Genomic DNA, 21818 nt, shown 5'->3' with positions numbered 1-21818 from the left:
CTCTTCATCTACAAAACCTAAAATTTTGACTTTCTGGCCCTTTACAGAAAATGTTTGCAGACCCCTGCCCTATAAGAATGGAGCCATTGTTGGGTACAAGGGGTCAGGGAGGGAGCAGAGGGAACAAATACCTCGACCTCTCCCTCATCTTGCCCTCTCATTTCCTTCTGGTGCCACCTAATGGCCAAGCCAAAAGGAAGCCTCATGATACCATCTGTAGAGGTCAGGCTTCCAAGGCACAGAGCAAGGAAGGCAGAGAAGCACGGAGAGTGGATGGGGACAAGCGGCTCACGGAGAATAACCAGTCCACTCTCTGCCCTCACTATAAACAGGGAGAACACCCGCACCTAGTCTTTCAAGAGATACTGGGAAGACTCCTAGTTCCCCAGAGAAAGTGGTCAGAATCACATACATCTTTAAATGGACTGCATTCAGCTCACTTTGTCATGCATTCTGTGAAATCGATTTGGGAAGCAGAGAAGCAGGTGGGCACGTTTGCTGGGCACACTCACTGGGAACTCATCGAGAGGAGACCACAGTGGGCTTCTCTCTGCCGTTGCCCAGTCTAATTTAAGGCGCTGACCACGCTGACCACACTTCACCCTTTGCTCATTCCAGGCTCATGACCAGGAAATTTTCCGATATTTGGCCTGAAATATCCTTTGCTCGGTTTTCACCCCCTGGATTTACAGCACCCCCTGCTTCTCATTAAATTGGGACTGACCATTTCAGACAAGTTAAGTAATGCCCAGATGTATGGCCACCAGAGAGATTAAAACCAGGACTGTTTTCAGGTTTGCTGGAAGGCTTGCAGCCTTCAGAGTAATGATTTTCCTCCTTTTCCAGTAGCTCCTCCATGTGACTGGAAATGACAGAAAGGACAGCAGAAGGACAAAAGCCAGACCCTGCTGGCCAGGCAGACTGGCTGTTCTCTGCAAGAGAGCCAGACCACGAAGGAGCAGGGTCAGCCCGCACTGCTTGCAGAGCCTGGGAGGGCGGTGGTCTTCTGTTCGTTTTCTGTCAGGCTAACGTGTCATCCCTGGCCCTAAGCACCTTGAACTTGTGATCAAGCAGCATTCAGTCGTGAAATTTTTGTGCTGCGTGAAGCTGTATGTAGCCCACTAAGACACACCAAAGCATTAAGTGTTGTCAGATGTGCTGCTGATGTTGAACAGACTTTTTTTTGTCCCTCTCTGGCTACTTTTTAGAATGGCTCCAAAGTTTTTTTACACAAGGACCAAAAGGAAAAAAGAGGAAAACAAAAATTATTTTGTGTGAGTGTGTGCGTGCATGTGTGTGTGTGTGTGTGTGTGTGTGTAGGGAAAGTTTCCAACTTTACGCATTAATTTATTTGAGGGGAAGCATGGATCATAATATTTACCATATATTTTAAGTTGTAAAAATTCAAGTGTTAGTGTATAATGACCCTATAAGTTGAACTACCCTCAAAATTCTCAGCCTCTGACTAACTTCCAACCAGCGGAGGCAGACAAACCAGAAGAGAAGACACAGCTGCTGCCTGGCCAAAAAAAGAAAAAACGGAAAGAAAAGGAAACACAGCCACAAATCCCATGCACCAGGGTGCTTTGAATGAATGATGGCTGCCTAAACCTCCCCAGCACAATCTTATTGTTTAGGAGGAAACAAAAAACAGCGTTTACATAGGACTTCCAGTTTGTCTGCCTTTGTGGATTGGACATTATTGTCTGAGGCTGAGGTACAGTTTGGGAGCCTGGAATTGGTAAATTTCTCATTTTATAGTCAAGATGTGTCAACTTCATATGAAAGAAAGCTATTTTTACATGTCAGCTCATACACTCTGGCAGAGAGTCCCCAGGTTGGTGGGGGAATCTTTTGGCTTCCAGAAGCAGTTGGGTATTTCCCCTGGGGAGTGAAGCCCAGGGTCTTAAATGTGTCCTGTGGAGAGGCCTGTGCATGATGGACACTCAAATCTGAGATAATAGTGGAGTCAATTCAAAGCCTCCTCCCTAGGCTTTGGATAAAGCCCAGGGACTGGTTGGAAGACTCCCCTGAGGCTCTTCTGACCCCAAAGGGATGTTATTCATAAATCCATTAGCTACTGTCTTGAAATGACAAGCTTCTACCTAAATTCAGAGAATCAAGGCTCCAGGAGCCTTTGTTATGTGCTTCTCTTTGACTTTGGAGAATTACTTTTTATCCTCTTCTTTGTTGTGAACACTCTTATTCTAAAGCTTACTTCAACCCTTGCATAAATAGCTACTTGATGTAGGAGTAGAAACAGTTATAGGCTGTGTAGATTACCCAGATTGTTTTCTGTGCCACAGAGTGGGGACTCTAGGTTCATTTGTGGGACAGTCAGAACTCAGAACACTGAGGGTACAACCGGAACTAGCTAGCTCACCTGGTCCAGAAGAGCCCAACGACAGAAGCTCACCTGGATGGAGCACTCACCTGGATAAAGCGCTCACCCGGGTGACCACAAGTCAGGCACAGTTCCAAGAGCTTTCCATACACTCCCTCCTTTGTTTCTCACAACAACCCCCAAAAGTAGAAACTGCTGCTACTCCCAGTTTACAAATGGAAAAACCAAGGCACAGAGAGGTTAGATAACTTGCCCAAATTCACACTGCTAGTAAGGTGTTTCTTAGGCGTTTTTTGTTAGCCGCAATGCTTCTTCCATTTGGGCTAGCAATGAAATCCATTATTAATCAAGTAGGAGAGAAGACAGGGAGCCTGAAGGTAAAAGACCAATCAGGAAACTGTTCACAGAATGAGGGAAAGATCATGAGGACCAGGGCCAAGGCAGTCGCTATGGAGATGGTGGGGCGGGGGTGGACAGGAAGAGGCAACAGAAGAGCTGTTACAGAGAGAACATCCGCCAGACGTGGTCAAAGTTGGATATGAGGAGGTGGCAGACGGAGAGGAGGTGAGAATGATTCTCTGGTGTCAACTTGCCTGTCTGGACGTCAGTGGTGCCATGAACCAAGGCAGGGTATGCCAAAAGAAGAGCAGGTTTGGGAAAAGATAGTTCAATTTGTGATGTTTGGTTTTCAATACCTGTGATATATCTACCTTACAACTAAGATTTAGTAGGTAATTGGACACCCATATCCGGAGCTCAAGAGAGGACTAAGCTGAAGATAGAATTTGTGAGCCCTCAGCAGACGGGTGGACGTTCAGCCCCTGAGAATAGATGAGAATTCTCAGGGTGAGCACTCAGCCTGAGGCACAGGAATAGAAGAGGGCTAAGAACACCGCTGTGTCAAGTGTAGGTGGAGAAGAAGCAAAACAGGCTGAAAAGGATGAATCAGAGAGGTAGGGAGGTGCAGGCAGAGGCTGATGGCGCTGAGGCCAAGGGAGAGTGTGCAGAAGGGAGAGGCCCAGCGCATCAGATCTCTCAGAAGAACCAAATAAAATGAGGCCAAAGGTGGCCAAGGCATTAGGCACTTTGTATGCTGTGGGTGACCTTAGTAAGAATAGCTTTGGTGGAGTGTTGGGGCCGACAAATACTGCCATAGAAGCCAGACTATGGCGTGCTGAAGAGGAATGAGAAGTGTAGCTTGAAGGAAAGGGGGAAAAGGAGTTGGCAGAGTACAGAATAGAAGACGGGTAGATACATGCTTGTCAAGTCCAAATTATTGGATTCTCACACTCTGTTACATTTTTTTCCATCTTTCTGCAGAGCCTCCCGAATTATCATTTTAATGACTTACCATGGTCATAGATAACATTTAATGAATACTTTCTATGAGATAAGTACCTGACTTCGATATCTAATTGTAAGCCTTATAACAAGTTTATAGGGTAGACAGTGTTATTATCTCAATTCTAAAGATGAGAACAGGGCCGGCCCTGTGGCTTGGTGGTTAAGTGCGCGCGCTGCGATGCTGGTGGCCCGGGTTCGGATCCCGGGTGCGCATCGAGGCACCACTTCTCCGTTCATCCTGAGGCCGAGTCCCACATACAGCAACTAGAAGGATGTGCAGCTACGACATACAACTACCCACTGGGGCTTTGGGGGGAAAAAATAAAATAAATAAAATCTTTAAAAAAAAAAAAAAAAAAAAAGATGAGAACAGTAAGGCTTAGGGAGATGAAACCACTTGTCCAAGGCTGCAGAGCTGGTGAGGGGTAGACCCAAATACGAACTCAGGCAATCTGAATTGAGTCATTTTGAGCTTAAATGTTACACTATGATCTGTTGCCACAAAGAAACGTAATTTACTACGCATTCTCCTGGCATTATACATCTGGTGGTTTCTGCTCTTTTGCTTTGCATGTAGCTTTAAATTTCTGCTGAGTTAATTAATACACTTCTTCAACAGCCAAATTTTCTTTCAGCCCCATCTCATCGCTCCTCATTTGTCAAGGGGTTGAGTGACTAGCGCACGGAACGCTGTGGGTGGGCTGATTTACAAAGCCAAATACTGCGAGTCCCCCGAAAAAGGGAAAGAAAAAGAAAAGAGGCATTCGTCCAGGAAATCCACCTGGTTATATCCTGAAATATAAACGCTTATCCCAAAGAACCTTAAAGGAAAACATTTAACTGATGATTGAAACAGTTTAATACAGAAAACCATGCTGAACACAGCAGCAGTTCTATCCAGCATTCTAAAGTCATTTCAAAATATTTTTAGAGACTTTTGTAAATACTTTGCCAGAAGAAATGAGAAACGCTACTCTTAGCAAGACAAAATTTAACCCGCAAGAACTCGAATAGCTACTGATAAAGGATCAAGAGCATATTTTTTTGTATCTAAACATAACCCATCAGAAAATAATTTCAGAACATGAAGTCTTCAAGATGATATTTTTAAATTGACACTGCCACCATATAAGCTTTATGTCAAGGAACTTGAGCTCTAGACTTCCCAGCCTTTCCAGCACTATCCTTCAAAAACCTCTTCCAGATCAGAGCATGCATGCACACACATACACACACTCACACACACACCCATACACGTTTAACTGAAACAGATTTTTCACCAAATAATACTTATCCTCACCATGTGCAATTAACTCTAATATTTTCTTTTCTGTTTTATTTCTTTAAAATTCTGGGCCTAACCGCAAAATTGTTTCATGAGGGCTTGAAGAGTTGCAACCCACTGTTTAGAAACCCTATTCCAAAGGATCTAAATTAAAGCACTCCAGCCAGAAGAACTGCAGGAGGAAGAATCTGCAATTGGTATAATAGAAAGTGTATGAGCTTTAGGATTAAACGGACATGGGTTTCAATCACACCTCTCCAGCTCACAAGCTGTGTGCCTTTGGGCCAATTAGTTGATCTCTCCGACCCTTCATTTCCTCTCCATAACTCTTTGGGACAGCTGAGAGAATGAAATGAGAAGACACATGGAAAGGCACCTAGCAGAGCACTTAGCAGCGCTGAATGCATTCATTCATCCAACAAATAGTTATTGAGGGCCAGATGCGGTCCTGAGGGCTGGACGTACAGCAATTAACAAAACCAGCAACACCTCTGCTTTCACGGAGCTGGCATTCCAGTTGGCAGAGACAGACTCTAAGCAAATAAACACAGAATATGTCAGGGAGTGATAAGGGCTGTATTAGTTTCCTATTGCTGCTTAACAAATTACCAAAAATTTATTGGCTTAAAACAACACAAATTTATTATCTCGCAATTCTGAAGGTCAGAAGCCTAAAGTGGGTCTTATTGGGTTAAAATCAAGGTGAGACCAGGGCTGCATTCCTTTTGAGTCTCTAGAAGAGAATCTATCTCCTCATTTTTCCAGATTCTAGAGGCTGCCCACACTCATTGACCCCTTCCATCTCTGAAGCCAGCAGTAGTGGGTTGAGTCCTTCTCACATTGAATCACTCTGATTCTGCTTCTTTTGACACATCTCCTTCTCTGACTGATCTCCTGCCTCCCTCTATCAAGGACCCATGTGTTTAGATTGGGCCTACCAGGATAATCCAGGATAATCTCCCCATCTCAAGATCCTTGAGCAATCTGCAAAGTCCTTTTAGCCATGGAAGGTAACATATCACAGGTTCCAGAAAATAGGATGTTGTCTTTGGGAGGGGGGCAGATTTTTCTGCCTACCCCTAGAGCTAGGAAGGAAAATAAGGCAAAACAAAGGTGACTTCTGCCTGTTGATGGAGTCACTAACCAAGGTTAATACTAAAAGCAAAGCTAAATAAATGTTATTTTTTTTCTTTTAGTATTTGCTGTGGTAGGAACCAGCCTCCATTCAGCATTCTCAGGAACTAGAATGACCACAGGCATTAGACTCCCTTTTTCACCACTGGGAAAAGACTCGCTCTTCTCAGATTCAACCAATTACCTATAGCTCCAAAGGAGTTGTGATTTTTGGTAATCTGTGACTTTTGGTAATTTATCCCTGGAGCCTGGGGCAACTGAGCAAGTCATAGCTGCCGAGTGAGCCTAGGGGACAGCCAGGGATCTGCATCCCAGGGGCCTTTAATTGGTCTTGCCCTGTCAACACTTCTGTTTAGTAATTTTCCTGAATTTGTCATCATTGTTTTCATTTGTGGACTCTGGGCACCAAGGGGGAAGAAAAAACTTTAGTGAAAGTTGAAAAGACTAGCTTGCGGCATGAGGATGTGCCCAGAAATGTGATCGGGGCAAAAGCCAACAGCCTGAATGAACTTCTCCATGTTTGCCAATTTGGGGCTGCGCTGAAGTCTCGGGTGTCCTGCGTGAGCATCAGGGTCCTCTGTTATGTGTCTCTTCTCTCCTACATTCCTGAAACCCACATTTTGAACTTAGGGACTGGAGAGTCATTTATCCTGTCCCAACCACTTTGCCAATGCTGTGTTGTTCACATGACCGAAGAAGCATGGAAAGTTCTACATGTCTATGCTGGCCACTGGTCTGGTTTCGTATGTAATCTTGGTACATTTGTTTTATTTCAGGGAAAACTTGATGCCTTGTGGGTCCTACTAAGGAAAGGATATGATCGCGTGTCTGTGATGCGTCCACAGCCAGGAGACACGGTAGGATTCATTAATGGTGTCACACACACATTCTTTTTCTCTCTCCCTCTGACTTTGTAGAGCTAGAATAACTCCAGATATATAAATCCAGCCATTATTTCATGTTGTGACAAATCAGACACTAATTTTTTAAATTTTGGTTTTTATAAGACCTTGAGTTTTGGCTTGCTTTTCTGAAAAGGATTTTGACAAAATAGATTGGGTTTAACTTCCTAGGACTTGAGCTTAATTTATAAGTACAGTGAGTGAATAAAGAGGGGCTGGTTCTGACTTTGGGCAGTCCCAGGAGAGGGGCCTGCTGCTCCTCAGCCACACAGGTCAGTGGTGACGAATAGGACGCCAGAGCCACAAGACAGGGTGAGGGACTAGGGACCACAGGAAAATCCCACCATCTTCCAACAAGTGTTGGGCCCAGCTGGTCCAGGACCACAAGATCTTCTACCCTCATGAGGAGTTGCCCAAAACTGTCAGGGCCAAGCTGGGAGTGTCTACAACTAAGAGGAGTTAGAAAGGGAGGAGCCAGCACAAACCTTAGAAACCAGCTAGCCCCTGTCTTCATTTTGTAAATGAGGAAACAGAGGACAAGAGAAGCTGAATAACTTGTTCTGTTCGCATAGTAACAACCCTGGAAACAACCTCAGCTCTGCTGAAATCACACCATTGCTGTGTCTTCTCGTGAGAGCTAGTCTCTCTTCCATAAATTTTACGGAGTAAAGCTTGGGACCAAATGCTGCCTCAACTACTGGCCACCCGCATCTTCCATCCGCTTCTCTGGAAATCAGGCACATTTACCCCAAAGCAGAATCAAGGTGTCTAATTTAGAGTTCTTTTCAAATCAGGCAGCTTTGGGTCTTCCTTCCTGGCTGGAAAACTCCAAGCAAGTCACTTAACCTCTCTGAACTTCATCTTTATAAAGTGGATGACAATAACTACATCATAGTGTGGCTAGTTGGAGAAGGTAATGTTTGTAAAACATTTGGCTCAGTGATGAACACATAGTAATGCTCAATCCATGGCAAATATTATGATGATTATTTAATTTGTGCTTCTCTCCTGTCTGTGGAGGGTTGATGTAAAAATTCAAACCATATTGCAATTGATGTGTGTCAGATATCCCACATCTTTACCCTGCCCACTCTTCTACAAAGTACAATAATAATAAATAAAACACTAGAACAGAGCCCGTTAGGCAGGCCCCTCTCCCTCTGCACCTGGTGACAATGAGTGGTTTGTGGCTGAGGGGATTTCGTCTAAAGTTTCATAAATTGTGCAAGCTACTGCCCAATTAGCTGTTCCTACTCCAGGTTGTGGCAGGGACAGCAGGCAAGTATGACGTGAAAAAAGCCAGGTCATATAAATGCTGGGTCAATGTGGCCCTTATGGCATATGGAATTTTATTTTTGTCTGTGCAAGTCAACAAGAATGCATTGCTATGGCAAATTTCTACTGTTAACAGAAATGAGCAAAGGCCATAAACTTTGTACTCAGGGTGGTGTTTGGCCTTATAAGTTATAAATCTGGTTTCTGTGGAAAATTAAGAAAATTTTTAGCATGCCTGAGACTCATCTAACAAATGAAGGAAAAAACAACAAGATGCCTAAACTTGGGTTCAGCAGTACTATTTTTTATGACAGGATATGCTGGTACAGTGTACAAGCCTATTTTTTCAGGACAACTGAAAAATATCTCCACTAAAACTTGTTAACATTCCATTCTATGCTGACTAGTTTGGCAGAAATAAATTCATAAACTGGGTCAACCTGAGAAGTGGGAGGGGTGTAGGAAAGAGAAAGAGTAGAAAGAAATATTGTCATGTAAAAGATGTAAGAACCAACACTGTTTGGGGGCAAGGCTGATTGGATAAATCCAACAACAATGGAATGAAAACTGATGGAATTTCCTCCAATGAATGACAGCTAAATTGAATCTCTTATTTACTAATTCTGAATGAAAGCTTGTATTAACCTTTGAAGATGTTCCATATGCTTTTGAGAACTTTCATTGTCCAATCAAACAAAATCATAGGTTTGAGGAACAGGAGATCTAAGAATTGGTATACATTTGAACATATTCTCAGCGCTGTCATAAATTATGATTGTCCAGCTTACTTTTAAGTGGGCTTTCTTTGTAGAAATCCTGCTAAAATTTTAAGATATGTGGAAGAAATAGATGCAGAGAATTGTGTCCGTGTCAGCATGGCAACAGCCACAGACATCTTGGTGTATACATGGAGTTACTCCAAGAAGGTCACAGATTAGGTAGGAACAGGAATTCCAAGCTGCCTTATGGCAACTCAGGAAAGGATTCCAGGGAAGGGAGGACTATACTGTACCTTGTCTCCATGCTTATTCTGTTCTGTTTTGCATAACCTTAGGGGACTCGCTGCAGACCTGCATTACTTGCACAGTGATGACTGTAAGAATTCCTTAGCGCTGATTTATGGGGCTGACCACATTTTCCATAAACTCAAAATGACTACATCCAGGCATGTGCTTGTGAACAAGAGTCACAGGTTCTGAATTTTTCCTTTAAAACAAAAACAAAAACAAAAATCACCTAATTAGATTCTCTATTCTGAATTGTTTCAAATACATCTTGACCTCACAGAAATCTGGTGATTCTTCCTTCTCAGCTCCTATCTGCTCCATCCAAACCCCAGTTAACCCACCCCAGCCCTACAGTTGCAGACACAGGCCCACAAACAGAGCCTTTGAGGCTGCTGAAAGGGCTGAGCGCTTCCAGCCCCCACCATGGAGCAGAGGGCTGGGGGAGGCCTGCGCCCAGAGCCACACCCTTCCCTGGGATTGGCGCCCACCTCCTCAGAGCTGTCCAAGCCCCACGTCAGGGAAAATATGAATGGGATGACAGCAGGAGACATGAATGCTTTCTATCTGCCACCATCTGTCTTTCTCCTTCTGCCTGGGATGGGCTCACAGTCCTGTTGTTCCTCAGAGCCCACCAGGAGATCCTGGGCCAACATGAAAGAGAGAATGCCAGAAGAAACCACTTAAATAACAAACCAGCAACACGGCTGATCCTAAAATTTAAAAAGTTCACTAAGCATGTGGTATCCCTTGCTTAAACTATTCCCATGCTTCCAATATAGCCACCAGTGCTCTTTCTAAAACACGAATCTCAACATGCCATTCTGAGGCTTCAGACTTGGCAAAGACTAGGCAAAAGCCCCAAATCCTTAGCTTGGTTTAGAAAGACCTCCCTTTCCATTTCATCTGCTACTCACCCCAAGTTCCCTCATCACTCCAAGTAGACTCCAGCCACATACAATGGCTCACCCATCCCCAAACATGACAGAACCTTTTGTGTCTCTGTGCCTTTGCATATTCTAGTTTCTCTGCTTAAAATGCCTTTCCCATCATCTCTACCTAATGAACTAACACCTTGGTAATATTGTTCCTTGTCCCCGTGGTATCCCTGTAAACACAAAGAGCCAAACCCATGCTTTCAGGAGGGCATTGCCAAAGCAGAGCACACTCACAGAGACAAAGCAAGAAAGTATGGAAATTAGAACCTGTGTCCCATGAGCATTTTCCAGGATGGTCTCCAAGGGCCACTCTTTGAGTTCCGAAAATCCACTCACCTTTCAAGGACAAATGACTGAAAGAGTTGAGAATGTTCAGTCAGAGAAAGAAGACTTAACGGGACCCTGAGAGCTTTTACTTGGTCATTTCTTGGACATCACAGTATGCATCCCATTTTGTACCCTATTTTTTATCACTTAACCATATTCAAGTAATAATCTTTCCACGCCACTATATATCCTTGTATAATATCATTTTAATGGCCATGTCTTATTCTATTGTCTATCTGTGACATAGTATTTCTGCCTATTTTCTCTTTTTGGATATTTCCAAGTGTTTATTTTTATAAATGAAGCTGTAAATGGTATCCTTGTTACCAAAGTATTGTGCACATTCATGAATGTATCCTTAGGATAAGTGTCCAGCTATCTGCTGGATCCAATGGCATGCAAAATTTTAAAGGTCGATACATATTACCAAATTGCCCTCCTGAAACATTGTATGCATTAACTCTCACATCGGCACCTATGAAAAGCCCATCTCCCCAGATGCTCACCAACATTATTAAACTTAGCTATTTGATAGGTGCTGATTTAATTTGCATTTTTAGTTCTTGAGGTGGAACAATTTTTCAAATGTTTATTCTCTCTTTTGTCGATTGCCTATACATGCCCTTGGCCCATTTTTCTATTGGATATGTTAGCATTGATTTTTATACGTTCATTTGCTTAACGCATCTTCATTCATTTATTGATCAAACGTTTCGAGGACCTACTATTTGTCAGACCCTGTGCTATGCATTACGTATATGGTGCTTACCTTATATAAAGTCTAACATTATATATATAGCCAAATATATATGTAGCCAAAGTTTTTCCTAGTTTATCCTTTACCTTTTAACTTTTTAAAAATATATTCAAGTTACCTATAATTTTATAGTCAAATCTATAAATCTTTTAATTTCTGCCTTTGGTGTCAAACTTAGAATGGTCTTCCCTACTCCAAGAGAAGATAAATTTTCACAAAAATTTTCTTCTACTACTTTTACTCCAAGTCTTAGTTTTTGATGGTAATGTAAATTGGCACCTTTTTTGTACCTTTCTGGATATTTCATTGTAAATTTGGTAAAAGTGCCTTCAGGAGCTATCAGCCATATATTTTATTAAACCAGAAGTCCTGGAACATTATCTTAAATTCTTTGAGGTGTGGAACATGGCTTGGATTTACTCTGGTTCATCCCAAAGGACAGAACTAGAGCCACAGGTAGAAGTTACAGGGAAGCAGATTTCATCTTAAAGAACTGGAGGACAAGAGTTTTAACAACAGGATGGGCTGCTCCAGAGACTATTGAGTTCCCTCTTACCAAAAAAGATAAAACAAGTTAAACCACTAGGCCAGGATATAGTAGAGGATTCCTGTAGCACATGAGTGGTTGTCAAATTTGAGCACAGAATCACCTAGAAGGTTTGTTAAAACACAGATTGCTGGACCCCACTCAAGAGTTTCTGATTCAGCAGTTCTGGGGTGGGGGCTGGGAATTAGTATTTCTAACAAGCTCCCAGATGATCCTGATGCTGCTGGTCTGGGGACCACACTTGGAGAACCAGTGAGATAAATTGAACTGGATGACTTTCAAGATCCCTCTAACTCTGAGAGCTTGGGATTCTAAGTCAACATTTCTATACTTATTTGACCACCAAGCCACTGCTTTCCTGCATTTCTCCCTAGAACACTTATTGACACAATTGGGGAATAACTAGTCTAGCTTAAATCTAAATATTAAGTCCCAACCAGTTGTAGAGGAGCCCTTCCCAGCTGCAGACAGTCCTATTCCTAGATTGCTAATTTCCAACACAGAAATGTAAGGGAACTTCAGAGATCAGAGTTCATGGAATCCAGTGATTTTCAAGCTTTATGTACTAATGCCAGGGTCCCACCCCAAATGTTCTCTTTAATTTGTCTGGGATGAGGTCTCGACATTGGGATTTTAAAGGCTCCCCAAGTGATTCTAATGGGAAGCCAAGGTTGAGAATCAGTGATCTGGTCCAATTCCCTATTTTTCATCCAAGGCAGCATCTTCTCTTTCCTTCTTGGAACAACTTGAAGGCAACTCTCCACAGTCCTTCGGAAACCCTATGAGTATGTCTCACGGGCACAAGGAAAATGGATGATTACATCTTCATGTGCTTTCAACAATCTCTTTCCTACCAGGAATATGGTTAACATAGATTCTACCTGCTAAATTATTGTTACTGCTTAGGTACAGAGAGTGGAAAAGGAGAAATATAACTCTGCCTCATATGTCTTTTCTGGATGGAATTTGATCAATATATCAACCATTGTAAACCCTCTCCATTTGTGTTTATTCCAACTTAAACCCCTCCCCCATCATGTGCTCAGGGAGGAGCTCACTGGGGTTGGATGCCTCCTTTGTTTTCAGCTCCTTGGCTTCTCCTAGATCTGGCATTGGGAGGCTGGTACATTCCATTACTATCAGCAAGAACAAAATACTAAGGCACACTCTGAGCTTGTTTTGCAAGGCTGGGCCTTCTTGCAATTAGAAGAGGCCCAGGAAACACACACGTAAATGTACATAAACAACGTTTGAAATCCATCTGAAGCACAGCCCCAGAGGTTATGAAATCCTCCCCCGGAACTCCAGCCCCAAGGCTGCTGTCTGTGCAGCTGTTTCTAATAAGAGAGCTAAGCTGGTCACATGGGCACTGAGTCTCCCTACTGTCACAGGGGTGAGAATGATCTGGGCAAGTTATCTCTGAGGGAAGAGAGCATCCTCTGCCCTGTCCTTCGAAAGCAGATGAGCCTCCGGTACCATAAGCAGACTCAGAGAAAGTGTCAGCACTCTGTTTCTCTCTTTCTCTTTTCTCCCTCCTTTGTAATCTCTGCATCACCTCCTTCTCCTTCCCCCTTTACCCTGGCTGCCTTCCCTCAAACATTCTTTCATCAAACATCCATTGTGCTCCCACTAAGAACCCATCATTGGGCTGGGCACCAGGGATACCAATTAGAATAGGACTTAATTCTGGCTTCCTGGAGTTCAGTGTATGATCTGGAAGAGAAGAGAGGGTCAAGCGTTGTATTAACTGCAGATGGTTATAGAAGCACAAACCCACTCAAAATAACTTTGGGAATAACTATGATCTCTATTTTATAGAGTAGAAACTGAGGCTCGGGGGAGGTTATTAACTTTCCCAAGGACACACAGCTGGTAAGGGGCAGAGCTAAGGCTTAAATTCAGGACTTTCAGACTTGAAAGTCCACACAAGGGATTCCTTAAGTCTTTCATATCTTCAATAGATACTTGTTGAGCACTTTCTTATGAGCCAACCACTGGGTTGTTGGCTGCTCACCGATTAATAAGCCATGACCCTGCCCTTGCGTAGCAGGGAAAAATGAGCAAGTCCGAAGCACCACCCCGTGTGAAAGGCTGGGGTGAAGCTGAGTACCTGAGGGGTGGGGAGTACACCCAGAAAGGGCATCTCACCAGCCTTGGAGTCAAAACTGCCTTCTAGAAGTAACATTTAAGCTGAGACCAGAAGGGGAGTTGTGGAGGGAGGATATGCCAGTGAGAGGGAAGCTTGAGCAAGGATCCGGAGGTAGGCCTATGGCTCCTTCAGGGAGACTCAAGGAGTAGGGTCCAGTGGATGAGGGAGTGAGGAGAGGAGGCACCGCAGGGGGCTGCTCATGGGAGCCCACTCTGAGGACAGTGAGGAATTACTGCAAGCGTTTTAAGCAGGGGTGCGATCAGATTTGTGTTAAAGAAAGAAAGTCACCTGGCTGCAGTGTGGAGATGGTGACAACAGGAAATGAGAGCAGCCTGTACAAAAGCAACAGCAGGCAGGGAGGAAAGAATCTGGATTCAAGAGATGTGGAGGAAGCAGAATGACTGGATTTGGAAACTGACTGGAGGTGGAGGATGAGAGAGGGGGAGGTGTCAAGAAGGACCTCCAGGGTTTGGCCTAAGTGACTGGGCTGGCCGTGACATCATTCACCAAGATGAGGGCACAGGAAGAGGAGAGCTTTGGGAGGGAAGACGAGGACTCATCGAGTTTGAGGTCCCTGTGGGACATCCAAGCAGAGATGGCCAAGAGCAGGGCCCGGTCTACAGTGAGGCGGGCAGGGCAGGGCATCTGTACTTTTTAAGATCACTTTCATCTTCCAAGGGATTGTTGGCAGGGCACACAGGCACCCAGACGTGTAGGCTGTGCCCATGACGGAGGTCCAGGCTGCACACCACTGGACAGGTCAAGCTCCTGGTGCGGGCTTGCGTCCCACCTCAGAGAGGGGTGCCTTCTCCTGATTCACACAAAGGCACCATGTGGGCTAGTGGTGGCCCCATCACTTGAAAATAGAAAGCAATTAATTTCCTCCCAAGGATTGCTTTAGATACTTTTGAAAATATTGCTCAGTCCAAAGGGTTCTCCTGATTTTATCATCCCCTCTAACATTGTTTTCACTATTTTTTGTGCTCACCAATAATGCGTTTGCTTAGTTAATGGAGTTTTTATTCTATATTATCTTTTTTCTTCACTCAGTTGTGATCATACTGTATATAATTTAGTGTCTAATTCTTTCATCTAATTTTATCCTATAAGCATAAGGGCAGACAATTTTTAAAATCACTTTGGTTACTAGATAATTAAAATAATTAGAACCACTGTTTTATGTGTGCTGATAAGACATTCCTTCCTAAATATTGGGAATTTTAAAGCAGATGAGTGTCTGTGTGAAGAAATGAACATTAGCATTTGAACCACTTGTTGGCGAAACAACAGATCCAGCAGGCATAAGTACCAGCAGGTCAAATTTCCAACACACACCAAACAACTTGGTGAGAATTGATAACTTGGGCAAGTCTCAGCATCCAGAATACACAAAGTTGGTTGACTCTCTGTGGGAAGTTCCCCTGGACCCTGCAGTTCTCATCATCATTTCCCTTCCACGGAGAAACCCTTTGCATTTGAAACTCCTAACTTCAATTTTCCTCTGAATTTGCTTCATGGCATCTCCAGTAAACTCCTCTGTTCTGACAACACTGATCTTCGAAAATCAATGAACAGAGCAAATGCAAGAGCAGGAAATGTTTGCTCACTTGGCTAAGTGCGGTGATTATCAGTGGTTGCTGAGGTGCCATGAAGGGCTCTGTGGAAAAGGCAGACAAGCAGGATATGTCAAAGAACGGACTCCTGGTTGAGGAGACAGAACGGACGGCGGTCAAGGGAGCCACTTGGGCAGACCAAGAGAGAGCTGAAGGAAAGAAGATCAACGGAGAAAGGGTAATCGCTGGCAGCCTGAGAGGATGGGAGGCTTCCTCAGGGACTGGTAGGACCTGAATTGGGCTTTGAAGGAGAGTCGGGATGTAGTCAAGCAGACAGGATGTAGAAGGGCCAGGGTAGCGGGTCTCCAGAACCAGGATGCAGCCTATAAATGCCCATGGCCAACCTGTGGAACAACAAGGAGACATCTCAGGCTGGAGCAGAGGGAATAAGAGGTGCCCCCATAAGGCTGGAAGGTGAACATGGACAAGGTTTCACCACCCCGATGGTCAGACTAAAAACTTTAGACTTAATTCTGTAACCATTGTGAGATAATCTTCATCTGGGATAAATATTATAGTGCCAAATTATATTGTATTTTAGGAAATTCAATGTAATACAAAGTTTCTCAAAAGTTTTACAAAGCTCTGGCTTGACTATATATTAATAGAATTTTTAACTGTTTTTAATTTATATTTAAAACTTGACCACAGATGTCTTGTCTTGCAGAACATCTAGATAAAAGTCGTTCTACCAAAGCTCAAGAACAATGGATCTAATGTGTTGGTAACTAGTTAATAGGCTATTGCAATGGTCTGAGCATGGATCACGAAGCTTGAATTTAAATAGTGACACAGGGAATGAAAACACATAAATGAAGGTGACACTATCTGAAACTGGTTGAGAAAGAGAACAATAGTTTTAGCATCAGAGACCCAAGTTAATCCCAATGATGCTTTGTAGCATTAGTTAAGTTAACCAGCCTCACTAAGCTTCAATTGCCTCATGCATGAAAGTGTTCTAATAATCCTTTCTTCTTTAGGTGTTGTCAGGATTGAATAAAATGACAAGTGTAAATAATTCAAGTGGATGGGAGTTCATTTTCTTCCCTTCCTTTCCCCTGAAAACTGCAGTTGATTTCGGAGCAGTTTAGTTACATCTCAACATGTTTGAAAAACTTCTCAGAATTAGTTTCATGTTCAAATCAGCAGTGACTTAAAGAATCACATTATCTACAAATCAAAGTCTTCATGTGAAGGTCAATCTTTTCTTACACAATAGGCAATAAGCTTTATATTGGTTTTTGACATTGAGGAAACAGAGATCTTCAAAATTTCTATCAGTGTCTGAAACCAGCCTGTAAGTCCCCAGCAAATCTGGAGAGAAAGTCCAATTTGCTGGCCACTGACTCCCAACCTTTTGTAAACTTTTGTAAGAGTAGATCGTTTCAGAAAAGGGGGAGGAAGCAAATTATAGGAAATGTTCCTAGAGGGTGTGATTTATTTTGGCACAGCGCCTTCCTTGGATGCTTGAATTCCCAGTAGTATTTATTCAGTTCTCACCCTTGGACATCCTTCCTTCACTGTCTCATTGGAGAAGGACATGAGTACTTAGAATTCTTGGCTTACTCTCCTGAATTTAAAGACTAAGTTAAGACATCCTCTGTCCACAGCAAAAACCCAACTGTACCCAAAACCTGCAAAGTTAACTTTTTTCAGAGAAGTCAAACCTAAAGTTGATGCTGTGAAATACACCATCTTGAGATTTTTTTGCGCCAACTTCTTTCCCCCACGGTAGGAGATCTCTCTAAGTAAATGTGAAGGCAATTGATGTGGTTGAGGGTTCTCCCTCTCCCTCTCCTGCTTCCCCCTCCCTCTCTCGTCCAATTCCCCACAATCTAACTCCCCTTTTTCCACACGCACACACACGCACTCATCACCATCGTCATTTTATAGCTTCTTTTAGGACTTTCACCTTTGAATTGCCTCATCTCCCAAACAGCTGCATCAACAGAAGGTCAGGTCCTGTATCAAGGTGCAAACAGCACACAGAGGAGACGTAAATGCTAGAAGCTGAACAAGACCAGGCTGGGTAATAAAGACAGCCCTGTTCACATTCTCTGACCTCATTTTTTTCCTCCCAAACAGAATCGGGATTGAGGGAGGTAGGCTTGGTTCTAGGGTCAAAATTTCACCCAAGTGCATGACATTTTAGGAAGTTTGCTACTTTGCTCAAGCATGATGTTTATATGAAGCCCCTTGGCTGCCATGGGCCTGTTCCTCCAGCTAAGGGTATTGGAAAAGATCCTCCCTAGGGATAGTCTACGACTCTGCGATAGGCCTCAATTGAGAATAGTCCTAACTCAGGCTGCCGAGGAGTTCTGTTCTGGCTTGAAAGTGTTGGGTTGAATCATAGATGGCAAAATCTGACCTAGGATCAGATTTTCTCGGGCCCCTCCTTCCTCTTGTGCTCGCAGCTACTGCCACAAAGTTTAGCACCATCTTAACTTAAAGTCAATACTGACTTTTTACTTCCTGAATAAACTGTGCATGATTTGAGAAAAGGGACCCTAGCTCGTATTCTTTTACTTTCCCTCACAGCACTGAGGATGTGGCTCAATTTGTTTCCTTGTCTCAGGGATTGTGACTTTTTCTGCAACCCCCAGGTACTCATTGCTGTTTATAAACTTTTATAATGTTCCCTTTGTAGGCAACCACATTTTAGTAGGGGGCAAAGATGTCTCAGTGAACCCTCTGCCTTTTAATAGAAAGAGTCCACAAAGTCTTCTAGGGGCATCTCCAGGCAAAATGAGGCTGATTAAGGGTTATTAAAACACTAAACTTTCATTACAGCTGCTATTCATACTTTTTATCGTTGCCATTTATTAACTTTGACTTTTTGTAAAATTTGTTTGAAAATAGAAAGTTTAATAGAAAAACAACTAAGACTTTACTAGTTTCACTTTACAAATTCATTCTTATGATATTTGTTTAGTGTTTTAGTGTTTTAGTGTTTTTTCTTTTTGGCTAATACCATCAAGAGCAAAGACGTGTTCAGAATCCACAGTGATGGCAGAGTTAGCTTTGGGGGTGCTCACTCCTCTAGCCTTCATCCCCTCTGTTCATTCCTGTGTTTCCCCCCAGCATCTGGATTGGGTTGTGCCATTGAACAGTGTGGTTCTAGCAGCTGACACCCAAGTTACTCACTGGCATACCTACTTTTCAAGGACTCTGATTTGAGTACAAGCTCTAAATGGAAGTAAATCTTGTGTAAGCTTTTCCATATTCTCTACTGCTCACTAAAGGTGATTTGTAATGGGAGACTCTAAATGTCACAGACTCTGGAAAACTGGACATCATAACAGACATCCATTCCCCTTAGTGGTATAACCAGTGAAAGTGGGCCCACTGGAAAGTCCACTGTGGAATCTTTTCTGTTGCTATACAAGATGGAAAGTGTTCCCCTTCTTTCTCTTTCTAGAAAGAAAAGTAGTTCTGATCAAGCAAAGTTGGGTTACTTAGGCATGGCAGTAAAGAGAAATGGAAAGGAGAGTGAGTGTTTTTCCCTTTGGTGATGGAAGCAAGCTTACCAGAATTCATGAGCCCGTTGCCTCCATGCCCCATTACATCTATAGGCCTAAGGGAGACCATGTTGTCCTCCAGAGATTGTCAAGGCAGCTACAGAACTGAGGCCACCTTCTGTGCTTGAAAACAGTAAGCACCCCTCCAAACCAGGAATAAGTACATGAGAACTCCCCATAGCCCATGGTCCCCACTGCACCCCATCAGCTTCACTAGCTCATTCTGCACTAGATCCTCTGCTGGTGGCCTAAAGTTGCAAATGTGTTAGCTAATGGATCAAAACAGAATCTCGTAGCAAAAACTGGACCTCATAAGTAATTAATATCAAGCCAACAACCCACATGTCTACATCCCACACCACGCCACTCATAAGCTATATAGGTGGAAGCTTCCAAAAGATTTAACCTGCCCGTTAAATCTTGCCAATGTGAAAACTCCAGTTTTATCCAGCAGCATTGCCGTGCTTTCAGATTGCTGTAGACTCTAATGCTGGAATGAATGTTCTGTCCCTCAAGAGTGTCATCCACAGCCAGGCTTTGATTCCTGTCCTTTATAAAACTCAACAAATCCATGTCCAAAAAGTCCAAGACTCTATAATAGATTTATGTGTCAAAGGAGCACAGTGATTTTTGGATAACTTTACTCTGTAATGATTTTCTTGCTCTCTCAAGCCCATTCCATTGATAACATGCTTAGTCTAATCCTTTTCCAAGTTTGATTATTTTTAATGACAACAATCTGATTATTCAAATTCTCTAGCTTTGTAAACCATGGAACAAACTGTCCCTCCCTGAAGAAACACAGCTTTTTATAAGTCTTCCCCAGTAAGGCCAAGGTTAGAGGAGAGGGACATGATTTGATTTCAAATGAGTAATCTTCCTATCACTTCCAGAAGATAGATAGATAGACAGATAGGCAGACAGAGTTTCAAATACAGTTTTACATTCCTTTAAAAGTCCGTGGAGATCAGAAGACAAAAGTTTTCCATGACAGGAATTTAAATTAAAGAATTTTCTTTTAGGCTCTTCACTGGCCACTGGAAGAGTCAACTAGGGCTTCCCTCCATGTGTACAAGAACACTAGGCAACTTGGTGGGATTACAAATGCAGTCGTTTAAAAAATTATTTGTGACCTCCCTTTTCACCCTCGCTAGTAGCAAAAGATGTTTTCAGACCTTGAACACCTCGAAAGTAAAGTCTAGAGCTGCACTGTCTGGTAAGGCAGCCACAAGCCCGTGTGGCTATTGAGCACTTGAAATGTGGCTAGTTAGAAATGACACACGCAGTAAGTGTAAAATACACTCTGGATTTTCAAAGAAGTAATATGAAAAAAAGAATGTGAAATATCTCTTTAGTAATTTTTATTACTAAAAATTAGTAAATACATTGATGACATATTGAAATGATGACATTCTGGTATATTTGGCTAAATAAGATATATTATTAAAATTAATTTCACCTGTTTGTTTTTACTTTTTACAAATGTGGCTACTAGAAAACTGAAAATTACCCAGGTGGTTTGTGCTGTATTTCTAGTCGACTGTGCTGGTCTAGAGGACTAGCCTGGGAGAAACTGTGAGAAAGGGGATGACATGATTTCATACAGGCTCTGAGTCCTCCAACAATTTCTATTTTGTGAATACAATGAGAATTTTAAAAATTATGGGTCTCTGTCTGCCCTTGCTGTTTTCTATTAGGTCAGCTGTGTCTGCATTTCTGGGCCAGTTCCTATCCCAAACTTCTTGTTCCCAGCCAGAAATCTTGCATGCTCCGGACCAGGGTTTTGTTTTTAAGCTTCCCTCTGCTATCAGCACAGGGAAGAAAGGGCTTGTAGCAGTTAAAACTGTGTTCTAAGTATTTGTACATTTATTGGATTCTCAACTCTACTTTATCTTTGAAAAATTGCTGGAAATACATTATTCCCATTTTACCAAAAAGGAACCTGACTTGACTTGAGCAAGTCAAGTAACTAGTATTTGCCAAGAGTCTTATAATTTACAATTATTTTCTAATGCATTTCCTCCAATAACCCTTTGATGTAGGTGTTCTCACTTGCATTTTACAGATGAGGAAATTCTCTTTACAGAGGACTCAAGAGCTTAGGCTCCACAGCTGATAAGTGGAAAAACTAGCATCTATTCATTCGACACATTGATTTGTTGTGCTAAGCACTGGTGGACCAGGAGGCCATGGTCCTTTCATGGAGTTTGTACTCTAGGACTCCCTGCACCCAAGCGACAAGTGCTATATCAAGAATTAGAATAGGGTGGAGGGATGGAAAGAAAATAGTTCTCCAGCCTGCTTGGTTGGAAAAGCCTTGCCTTTGGAGATGTTGACATTTAAGAGGTGACATCGAAGATGAGATCTGAATGACAAGAAGGAACTGGCCACATCAAGATCAGGAACGGATAACTAGTGCGAAGCCTGCAAGGCTGGAGGGACCTTGGCACGTCGGAGGAAGTCGGGGGCCAGTGCTGGTCAAGTGTAGTGGGAGATGGGTGGGCGGTGAGGCCGGAGATGAAGGCGGGGCCGTGGCAGGCAGAGCTTGTAAACCAAGGACTGGATTTCACTCTGGGTGTAACGTGAAGGCTTCATGGAGTGGAGCTTTAGCAGAGGAAGGATGTGATCTAATTCACATTCTACAAAGACTGCCCTTGATGCGACTGTAAGAATCTATTGTA

General features: G+C 43.0%; 1 protein-coding gene across 1 annotated transcript in view; it reads left to right on the top strand.

Annotated features, from left to right (window-relative positions):
* Positions 1–21818, top strand: part of ANTXR1 (ANTXR cell adhesion molecule 1) — a 221384-nt gene that overhangs the window by 163309 nt on the left and 36257 nt on the right. Inside the window, exon 17 of the mRNA XM_004435592.3 lies at positions 6884–6964. Within this exon, the coding sequence (XP_004435649.3) occupies positions 6884–6964 (81 nt within the window). The remainder of the gene's footprint in view (positions 1–6883; positions 6965–21818) is intronic.

Source organism: Ceratotherium simum, chromosome 11 (assembly GCF_057802395.1).
Source record: "Ceratotherium simum simum isolate JZ-2026a chromosome 11, ASM5780239v1, whole genome shotgun sequence".
Lineage (NCBI taxonomy): Eukaryota > Metazoa > Chordata > Mammalia > Perissodactyla > Rhinocerotidae > Ceratotherium > Ceratotherium simum.
This window is presented reverse-complemented; position numbering and strand designations above follow the sequence as displayed.